This window comes from Lithobates pipiens, unplaced genomic scaffold, assembly GCF_037356315.1.
Source record: "Lithobates pipiens isolate NorthernLeopardFrog02 unplaced genomic scaffold, aLitPip1_a1.2 Scaffold_174, whole genome shotgun sequence".
In the NCBI taxonomy this organism is placed as follows: Eukaryota; Metazoa; Chordata; class Amphibia; order Anura; family Ranidae; genus Lithobates; species Lithobates pipiens.
In genome coordinates this window covers 225779-237180 of record NW_027507756.1, presented here as the reverse complement: position 1 = coordinate 237180, position 11402 = coordinate 225779, and the positions used below count along the sequence as shown (strand labels likewise).

Below are 11402 nucleotides of genomic sequence, written 5' to 3'. Positions count from 1 at the left end.
ATTCCATTTGTAGAGGTGAGTAGGCTTTCGAGAGCTTGAGGGAGACCATTTAAACTCTTTTTTGGGGGGTGTTTCAACCCCCCCTTGTGACCTTAGCCTGAAGCAAAAAGCAGAGGTAATACCAGAAGAAATCGCATCCCCTGCTTGAGCAATAGTCCAGCCATTGCCGCTGCTATTAATGTTGAGCCTGATGCAACTAGTAAATGTGTCAAAAAGGAAATGCCTGTGTTGTCAAAACCTCTTTCATGCTCCTCTCTGCTCTACTGTCTCTCCTACAATTCTGCAGCCAGCACAAATGGAGTTTTTTTTTTTTTCAAAACACACTCTAGCGTTGAAGGATGCCAGTGCCATGCTAAGCCTGCCCCCACCTCGCACCACCCCCCCCCCTCCTTTCTCTTTCAAAAAGGCATTTTCCCACGCAAGCACAGGCCTCCGATCCGACGAGATCAGCTTGTGAGTGAGGGAGGGATGGCGTGGAGCCAACGCCGAGTAGGGGCGGTGAAAGAAAACGGCATTGCCGTTCGTTTTCAGTTCCCCCTTATACTCGGCCTCATGAAGAGCCAACAGACCCAATCTTCACCCTTCACGGTGGGTTCCGTTAACAAACCTTCAGGAACCGGGGACCCTTGGGGAACCCACAATCCTGGATCTGTAATAGCACCCCGCCAGTAAAATTTTATGGCCTTAATACCAAAAGTACTGGATCCCGGTGTCCCTTGTTTCTTCGGATACGTGGCCCAGGCACCATTTAATTTGGTCTAAAAGACACTTTGAATGGATCCGGCTGCATAGCTAGCCCCAGCAAGGATTACTCCAGTGGAGCTCATCACAGCACATCTTCACTCGTGACCAACACCTTAGACACTGGTGAAAAAACTGAGATGCTCCTGGTATGGGAGGGCTTATATAGGGAGGCAACTTCCTGTTTAGGGTGTGCCAGTGTCCAGCACCTGAAGTTGACTATAACCCACATAGTAATTACTATGGCTGTGTGTCCCGTGATGTACGTTTCAAGAAATCTACACTGTTATACAAGCTGTACACCCCCTACTTTACATTGTAGAAAAGTGTCATTTCTTCAGTATTGTCATATGAAAAGATATAATAAAATATTTACAAAAATGTGAGGGGTGTACTCACTTTTGTGAGATACTGTGTGTATATATATATATATATATATATATATATATATATATATATATACACATATACACACACACACATTGATACACCGCCTGACATGTATTATATATCGTACCCTGCCGAATGCACTGTATATATAGTCTACACCAGATGCAGAGTGTATATGTATGTGTGTGTATATATATATATATATATATTTACACACACACACACTGCCTGCAAGCCACTAAACAACTGCCTAATCTAGGTCAAGTTAGCTCTAGCTCCGTCCACTCCAACACACTATATACGGCCGATGTGTAAGCAGCTTTATGTAGTGTGGGGCGTGGACTTAGCCCCCTGAGCCATGATTGGCTACAGGCACCCTGCCTTTGGCTAAACATAGCTCTCACAGCAGAGTGTGCTGTTATTGGCCAAAGCATGCAGGTCAGTTGATCAGACGTCAAAATACACTACGATCTAACAGTGCATTATGAGCTGTTCCGCGGCGGTTGAATTTGCCAAGAATGTCCCATAATGTTCTGTGTTTGGCAAACGGCTGAACACCTGATGTTCAAGTCGAACTTATATTTGGCTTGAACATTGGGACTATCCTTACATTATAATGCGGATGGACAATCCACTCCGCATGCTCCTGGGGCTTGGGAAGATTTATCCTGGATCCAAATGGCTTACATGTTTTGAGGGGTTGCACTCTCGTCTTCAGAGCCAAACCCTCTAAAAAAACTCTGGCAGTACAACCCTTGAAAAATGTAAGCCATTTGGATACAGGGTACATTTATTGATAAAAAGAAAAATACACAATATATCTACTTACACAAAGTTCAACAGAGCTCATCATGAACATTTGTTTGCACAATCCTCTTGGCATGCTCCTGGGGCTTGGGAAGATTTACCTTGCATTCAAACAGCGTATGCATTTTGACAGTTGTACCCTCTTCTTTAGAGCCAGAGCTTCTTCAGAAGTTTTGGTTCTAAATAAGAGGGTACAACACTCAAAATAGCTATTAAAGCTATGGGATTTCATGGGGGGGCTACAAGTCCACCAAATATTTAGAACAGGAGTCTAAACCTGGTTGCCCTCCAGCTGTTGCAAAATTACAAGTCCCATCATGCCTCTGCCTGTGGGAGTGATGCTAGTAACTGTCAGCTTTGCAATGCCTCATGGGACTTGTATTTTCGCAACAGCTGGAGGGCTGTTAGTTTGAGACCCCTATTTAGAATGTAAAAAGTTTGTGATAAAAGAATATGACTAGCACTGCATGCCAATCGATAGAAAATTTATCTTCCAATGTGTATCCACACACCACCCTGAAGTGAATTGAAAGTTTACCAGCAATTATGGCTGGAAATAACATAGCCCAACCAATTTACGTGCGTTTCACAATACGAGCTATTTATTAATTTTTGTAAATCCTGACTTGATTTCTGAGAGTTGTCTCGCAAGACGAGCAGGATTAAAGGTAAGTGGTAAGTGCATTTCCGTATTTGGCCAGAGGTCCGAGGGCGCTTCATAGAGAACTCAGACACTTGGAAATACTCCATTCCCAAGTGTCTCTGATCGTCACCGGCGCCCCCGCACCTCTGGCCACATACAGCACTGCATAGACCAGAAGTGGCTGTAGAACAGATTATCTGAGTTCCCTTTATTTTTTTTAAAATTAGCTTTTTTTTAAAAAAGTCAGCAGCTACAAATGCTGCAGCTGCTGTCTTAAAATATGGACACTTACCTGTCCATTTCGCGATGACGGCACCCAAAGCTAATCTATCTCTCGGCTGTCGGGTGCTGCCGTCATCTTCGGTAAGGGAATCAGGAAGTGAAACCTGAAACCTTGCGGCTTCACTTCTTGGTTCCCTACTATCCCACTGGCCTCCCAGAACATGGCGGGGGTGGGGGGGCAGAGAAGGTGCCAAAAGTGGCGTAGATACTTGCGGGTGGCACAGGTATCTATGCCCATAAGTGGGAGGAAAATACCTGACTTAGACAGGTATCTGCTCCCCCCCCCCCCCCCGAGAGGTGCCCAATGTGACACCGGAGGAGGGGGGAACCGGAAAAGTGGACGTTCCATTTTTGGGTGGAACTCCATTTTAATATGTAAAATTTAACCCCTGTTAAAAGAGAAAGATTCATTGATGCAGCAAAGCAAAGACTAGCCAGAATATACAGGATTTGAAGCTTTCAATCAGTGCAATCGATTGGCAGGATAATTCCTGACATGTGCTGCCATTGTGAAGGTGCTGTAAGCAGACTATTTAAAGGTGAGCGAATATCTAATTTGGTTAGTGGTATTAATATAATAAAGTGCCAACCACAGAAATAGTAAATTTCAATATAGAAAAGAAATGTCTTTATTAAAACTATTTGTTGAACATCATAACAGGTCAACAGCATTTAAAGAAATAGAAAACAAATTAACTATAGGTTAGTGTAATGTGAATCTTGTGACCATGAAGTCTGTGGGTGCTCCTGAGTGGACATATTCATCGGCCAATTATGAGGACGCTGTGATGTCTGGCCTGATGGTGGTCCATCGGTAGTATACTGCTCTGCAATACGGGTGTTAGATGTAGCTTCTCCCCTTTGGCCTTTGATAAGCAGTTGATAGATTAAGGGCTCCACAATTTGTCTTTGTTGAGGAGGCATGCTGCGCAGTTTGCTAGCAACAAGGCTGCCGAAGATTTCACATTCATCACTTTGTCTTTTAAGGGCAGCCGATGCTTCCTTCAGAAAACTTGCTGTGCCATCTTCATTTGATTTTCTTTTTTTTGCTGTGTGTGTTGTCACAACTGGTAACACTGGCAGTGGTGGGTCTTGGTTGTAAGTTTCCTAGGGAAAAAGAGCAACAATACTGCGATTAGTAGATAGAAGGTGTTGTGTCCAAAAAAATACTGGTTTCATCTTTCTATTTTAGTTCCAGAGTAGCTCGGAGGAGTGGAAAGCTATGCTATTGGGGAAAGAAAACGGATTTGTGGAATTTCACAAATTGTGGAGGAGCAATCGATTGAAAACATATTTCTATCTGCCCACCTACGCATTCAGTATCATACAATTACATAGGATTTTTCCCCATGACAATTGTAAATGGCAAATATGAGTGCCAATTTGGATATTGCCAAAATGGGCATGAATCAGATGGGGGCGTCATAGAGTGACTTACAAAGACCAAAAAGTGGCAACTTACATTTACCAACTGGTGGAAAAACTTTAGAAGGACTAAACTTTGTGTTTGTGGGCGATGATGCCTTTGCTCTTCATGAATGTTCTGTATATTGAAACCATTCCAAATGCAGAATTTAAAGGGAATCTCTAGCTTCAGTTTCAGTTGAAATAGAGTGTTCGGGCCAAGCTGGCCCGAACAAATTATTTGTCTCACCAACATGTGTGGTCATTGGATATGCTGTATAAACGGTATGTAGCCAGTATACAGCACTTCCAGGTGCAACCCCCTAACAAAATAGCTTTGGTCAGAGCAGCGCTCAGCCATTCATAGAAAGCTTTGTATTATTATTGAATACATAGGTTGAGTAAGAGATTGTGACATAATCAGCCTGCCTATCTGACTCAGCCAATCAGAGGAAGCTTTGTATTCATTGATAGAATACAAAGCTGTCAATGAATGGCAGAGCTCTGCTCTGATCTATGCTGTTTTGTCCCTGGTTTAAGACCAGAAGGTCTCATCTTACACCCAGAATGCAGTGCTGTATACCGTTATGTAACCTCATCTACATACGTTTACAGTCCCTGAGTCCAACCAGCCCTCACCCTAGCCTTCAGGCATTGTGTGTCAGAAAAATGTAGGTGTGGCAAAATTGTGCAAACAGTGGGAGGAGTGTAAAGAGCACAGGGGTCAAAAAGTAAGTAACATACAGAGGTATCAGGTTTATATGATGTACAAATTACAAGTGTTAGGAGTATGTAATGTCCACTCCTAATCTGGATCAGGAATGGGTAATAAACAGAGTGCAGGGGTCATAACTGGGTAATGTACATAGTACAAGTGTCAGGAGTAGGTAATGCTTACAGTGCTGGGGTCAGGTGTGCAATGTACAGAATGCAGGGGTGGGTATGACTACACACGCCCAACCTCTGACCTTTGTACATTATTCACCTTTGACCCCTGAACTATGTATAGTAACCACTTGACTACGATATAGCAGAATGACAGCTGCAGCGTGGCCCCCTCAGATGAAATGTCACCACTGACCGTGTGGGAAGCACATAAATGTGTCTGTGCAGTGAATTCATTAGAATGGGAGCACAAAAGAAAAAAAGACTACTGCAACCACAACCATTATGACCCTGAGCCAAAAGGTAACAACAATTGAAGCCCAGCACAAGCAATCCAAAGCTGAATGCTTAGCTAAGGAATCGTCTGATACAAGAGAACAACTACAATCACTGCTTAATCTTAAAGGAAAAACGCATTCTATTTTTTTAAAAAAAGGATTTTGCTATGAATATAGAGACAAGAGTGGCAAATTTCTGGCTAGGGCTTTAAAAACATAAGAGCAAGCCACAACAATTCTAATAAAAATAGTAAAGGTAAACCTGTCCGAAAGACAGACCAAATTGCAGCAATAGTGAGCAGTTATTCAAAAACTATCTCAAGGAAAGCGGCATGCCCACATTGTCTGCTGCTGAAGTGGAATCCTTGGAGACTCCCATTACTGCAGACGAGCTCTCCTTAGCAATCAAACGCCTTAAGCCTTAAGCTCAGGCCCATATGGTTTTACTGCACATTACTAAAAGCCATTTAGAGATATTTTACAGAATCCCCTTTTACAAGTCTCAAATCACTTGAAAAAACCTCAAATGATCCCAGACTCGTTTACTTTAGCTCATATAGCGCTGATCACACAGATTGCTCTAACTTTAGGCCAATATCTTTATTAAATGTCGACTTAAAAGTTTTAGCCAAAATATTAGCAACTAGACTACGTGATTTATTGCAGAAGCTCATGGACCCAGAGCAAGTGGGATTTATGTCAGGGCACGAAGTCCATGATAATGTCACAAAGGCCCTTAATCTGATCCATTGGGCTAGAAAAGATTAAATCAAGGGCCTCCCCCTGTCCACAGACGTGCAGAAGGCCTTTGGCCACGTTGCATGGGACTATCTGTTTGAAACCTGTAACCACATTGGTTTAAGTATACACATGCTGGCTTGGATATCAGCCCTATATCAAAAATCGCAAGCTAGACTCAAAATCAACGGCACCCTCTCTGACACAGTATTTATACGGAATAGTAAAAGACAAGGTTGCCCCCTTTCGCTCCTTCTATTTATCCTATCACTAGAGCTCTTTATTCCAAAGGTCAAATCGTAACCCTGACATAAGGGGATTCAGTATAAACTTAAAAGCCTATAAAATGGCTGCATATGCAGACAATCTACTTTTTTTTTCCCTCACAAGCCCACATATTTCTATACCAAACCTCTTTAACCACTTGGGATCTGCGCTATTGCCAAATGACGGCATTAGCGCGGACCTACATTTCCGGGACTATGTCTATTGACGTCGTCCCGTGTACGAGCGGCCTGCGATCCCGACCCCTTATCACGTGATCAGCTGTCAGCCAATGACAGCTGATCATGTGATAGAACGGAGCCGGCAATCGGCTATTATTCCTCCTCGCGCTGACAGCGCGAGGAGAAAAAAAAAAAGCCGATCACCGGCGGCCGTGATCGGGACATCAGTCCCGATCACGGCCAGCAATACAAGCAACCACCTGCCCCCTGCCAGTGCCCACCTGCCCCCCGCAGTGCCATCCTGAATAAAAGTAAGTGCCCCCCGTCAGTGCCCACAGTGCCACCCACAGTGCCACCCACAGTGCCCACAATCTGCCTCAAAGGTGCTGCACCCCAGTGCCGCCCATCAGTGCCCAGCAGTGCCGCCCATCAGTGCCCAGCAGTGCCACCTATCAGAGCCACCTATCAGTGCCACCTATCAGTGCCCATCAGTCCCATCTATCTGTGGTACCTATCAGTGCCCATCCGTGCCACTCATCCGTGCCACTTATCCGTGCCACCCATCCATGCCATCTTATCTGTGCCCATCTTTGCCCATCAGTGCCGCCTTATCTGTGCCCATCGGTGCCGCCTTATCTGTGCCTATTAGTGCCGCCTTAACTATGCCTATCAGTGCCCACCAGTGCAGCCTATCAGTGCCCACCAATGCAGCCTATCAGTGCCCACCAATGCAGCCCATCAGTGCCCACCAATGCAGCCCATCAGTGCCCACCAATGCAGCCTATCAGTGCCGCCTAATCAGCGCACTTCAATGAAGGAGAAAAATGACCCGTTTGCAAAATTTTATAACAAACTATTAAAACATGATTTATTTATTTATTTATTTTGCATCTTTTTTTGTTTGTTTAGCAAAAAATAAAACTCTGAGCTGTAACTAAATACCACCAAAAGAAAGCTCTATTTGTGGGAAAAAAATGATAAAAATTTCATTTGGGTACAGTGTTGTATGCCCGCGCAATTGTCATTCAAAGTGCATCAGCGCTGAAAGCTGAAAATTGGTCTGGGACTGAGGGGGGTTTAAGTGCCCAGTAAGCAAGTGGTTAAGGAATTCCAGTACTACGGGTATGTTTCTAATATGAAAATGAACTTAAAGTCGGAAGCCCATAATATCACCCTTTCTCCAAATTCTTTAACCTTGGCTCAATCCAATTGTTCCTTTAAATGGGAAACCACAGCCCTCAAATATTTGGGAATTTGACTCAACCCCACAGTCGCTGACATTTATCAAGCCAATTTTAAACCACTACTAGATAACATAAAACAAGATTTCGGCAGAGCCGCAGTCCTTAAAAGTGACTATTCCTCCAAAAATACGCTATTATTTTCACACTTTTCTAATTACACTTCCTAAAAAAAATTTTAAACAGTTAAACTCCATTCTTCTTAACTTCATTTGAATGGGCCGGAAACCGTGCATCAATCTCAAAATTCTCACCAAACCAAAAGACAGTGGTGGAGTGAGTCTCCCCAACTTTTTTTTATTTTTTTTTAAAGGTGTTTATTTAAATTTTCAACATACAGCTTATACAACAATCAGGATACATATCGAATAGCATCACTCCAGAGGTGCAGACAGAGGTATAAACCCGCAGGATACAGCGTAAACTAATGTATGTAGTGGCCCGAGCACCACCCCATGTAGGTAACCCTCCATGCAGCGAGCTGACACACAGTCCGCTGCCTACACCGTTATTAGTGCAAAAATTATGGCGGTGCTCGGAACACCCTAAAAAAAACAAAATATACGGTGGAGACGCACCACTGGAGAAAGCAAAACAGTTAAACACAAAAACACAGAAAACCCCAACAAAACATAGACACAAAAAGACAAGCAGGCATCGCAACACACACACACACAACCCATCCACACAAGTCACCGTCCCACTGCGCAGTATCATTTTCAACGTAAATAGCAGCTTCGTAAGGTCATATAATTGCTGACTTCTACCATAATTCACCCCCTCCTCCTATACCCAGCATCACATTCTACATTACCCGAAGCCCCGGCCCAACCCCCACAGCCCCGCCTAGGGGACTTGCGAGGATAGTACCGTCCCCCAGAAAGAACCAAAGACATCCATCCACGGCTGCCACACCTTATGGAACTTTTTCAAGCAGGCTCTATTTTTATACACAATTTTAAATTTGGCGAGTTCACGATTAATAATACCATATAGGGTTTGAATCCTTTCCAGTGCAATAAGATCACTTTACGTGCATAAAATAAAATGGTACGTAGTAAAGTCCGAGCTGATGTCCCGTGGAAGTCATTCAGTATACCCAGCAGCCCCACCTCAGGGGTTTGGGGCACCGGGAAAGCAAGATGATCATCAAAAAAATTAAACAGGTCCTTCCAGTACGAATCCAGCCTAGGACAGCTCCAAAACATATGATATAAATCAGCCTTATCGATTGTACATATAGGGCACAAGGCCTCGTTTCTCAGACCCATTCTAGCCACTCTAGCCGGAGTATAATGCAACTGATGAATAAACTTAAATTGTACATATTGATCGGAAGTGCTGATAATATCCTGAAAACAAGTTTCAGTCGTTTCCTCCCACCCCTCCTCCGACAGGTCAGGTATCAATCTTTTCCATTTCACAAAAGAACTGTGAAATGGGTCTGCCCCTACCCTGGAAAGGTGACCATAGAAAGTTGTAACCTGTTTAGTAAGATCCGGGTAGGACATCAGGTCCTCCATAGGAGACTCCTGAAGCTCTATGGTCAGGGAGCCAAACTGCGCCCGGATGGCATGTCTAAGAAGTAGGTACTTATAGAAATATGTATGATCTATTATAAAAGTGCCCCGTAAATTTTCAAAGGTTTCAAATACATTTCCCTTAATTATATGAGACAAGCGCAGTATATGCAGCCTGGTCCACCATTGGGAGTCTGGATGCCCGCACAATTCAGGCAGACTGGGATTGTCCCATAGTGGGGTTTGCGGTGACCTGCCAGGGGTGGTAGTTGACAGCAGCTTCTCTCCCTCTCTCCAGGCCAGTAAACCCACCTCCATAGGGGAAAACCTAGAGCACTTAGAATATAGTGCCCTATGCAGTACATCATTGACTGTGTCAAACGGTGCATGTAGGATTGACATGAGAGTGGCGGAGGGGGTCTGAGGGCTGGAATGCAGCCAATTATATACATAGGTAAGTTGGGAGGCAAGGAAGTAATTGTATAAATTTGGGTGGGCCAGGCCTCCTTTCGATTTGGAGGATTGCTAAGATGCCTTGGCAATCCGCAGGTGGGAATTTTGCCAGATGAAAGAGGACACAATAGACCAGGGGTAATGAATTAAAATTCAAGGAGGTCCGGTCGCCAACATTTTCTTTGGGCCGAGGTCCGAATCTCAAGTCTGTGCTATTACTCAGAAAGATTGTAGTCACTGTATATCTATCAAAAACATGAGAAATGTACAATTTCCTTAGCATTTCAACAATATTTATTGTCAAGTTTCAGTTACAATATTAAACATGTGGACAGTTGGAACTAGGATAGCTTTACATTTGCTCTTTACATCGGGTGTCCCCATCACAGTGTCCCTTTACATCGGGTGTCCCCATCACAGTGCCCCTTTACATCGGGTGTCCCCATCACAGTGCCCCTTTACATCGGGGTGTCCCCATCACAGTGCCCCTTTACATCGGGTGTCCCCATCACAGTGCCCCTTTACATCAGACCTTCCTGTCAGAGTGTCCCCATACATCAGATGTCCCCATCAGGGTGTCCCTTAACATAAAATAAGGGTCACGCTGATGGGTAAATTTTATGTTAAGGGTCACACTGATGGGCACATTTTATATTAAGGGGCACTCTGATGGACACAACAAAATGTGCCCCTTAACTTAAAATTTGCCCATCAAAGTGCCCCTTTAATAAAAAATGTACCCATCAGTGTTGCTCTTAAAATAAAATGTGCCCATGGGTGTGCCCCTTTACATCAGGTATCCCCATCACAGTGCCCATTTACATCAGGTGTCCCCATCACAGTGTTCCTTTACATCAGGTGTCCCCATCACAGTGCCCCTTTACATCAGTTGCCCCCATCACAGTGCCCCTTTACATCAGGTGTCCCCATCACAGTGCCCCTTTACATCAGGTGTCCCCATCACAGTGCCCCTTTACATCAGGTGTCCCCATCACAGTGCCCCTTTACATCAGGTGTCCCCATCACAGTGCCCCTTTACATCAGGTGCCCCCATCACAGTGCGTCTTTAAATCGGGTGCCCCATCACAGTGCCCCTTTACATCAGGCATTCCTGTCAGAGTGTCCCCTTACATCAGATGTCCCCATCAGAGTCCCCCTTAACATAAACTGTGCACATCAGGGTGCCCCTTAACATAAAATAAGGGTCATGCTGATGGGCACATTTTATATTAAGGGGCACTCTGATGGACACAACAAAACGCGCCCCTTAACTTAAATTTTGCCCATCAGAGTGCCCCTTTTAATATAAAATGTACCCATCAGTGTTGCTCTTAAAATAAAATATGCCCATTAGCGTGCCCCTTAACATGAAATAAGGGTCACACTGATGGCCGCCTATTATGTTAGGAGGCACTCTGATGGACAAATTTTATTTTAAGGGGCATGCTGATGGGTATATTTTTAATGTGAACATCGATGGGCATATTTTGTAGGGCACATTTTGTTGTGCCCATCAGCGTGCCCCTTAACAAAATATGCCCATCGATGTGCACATTAAAAATATACCCATCAGC

The 11402-nt window shown here is 44.1% G+C and overlaps 1 protein-coding gene across 3 annotated transcripts in view; it reads right to left on the bottom strand.

Annotated features, from left to right (window-relative positions):
- Positions 1–3464: 3464 nt before the first annotated feature.
- LOC143986635 (uncharacterized) overlaps positions 3465–11402 on the bottom strand; it is a 51863-nt gene continuing 43925 nt past the window's right edge. For all 3 annotated transcript variants that reach the window (XM_077485044.1, XM_077485046.1, XM_077485045.1), the window contains exon 8: positions 3465–3970. In XM_077485044.1, coding sequence (XP_077341170.1) covers positions 3560–3970 — 411 coding nt within the window. In that variant the 3' untranslated portion in view covers positions 3465–3559. The remainder of the gene's footprint in view (positions 3971–11402) is intronic.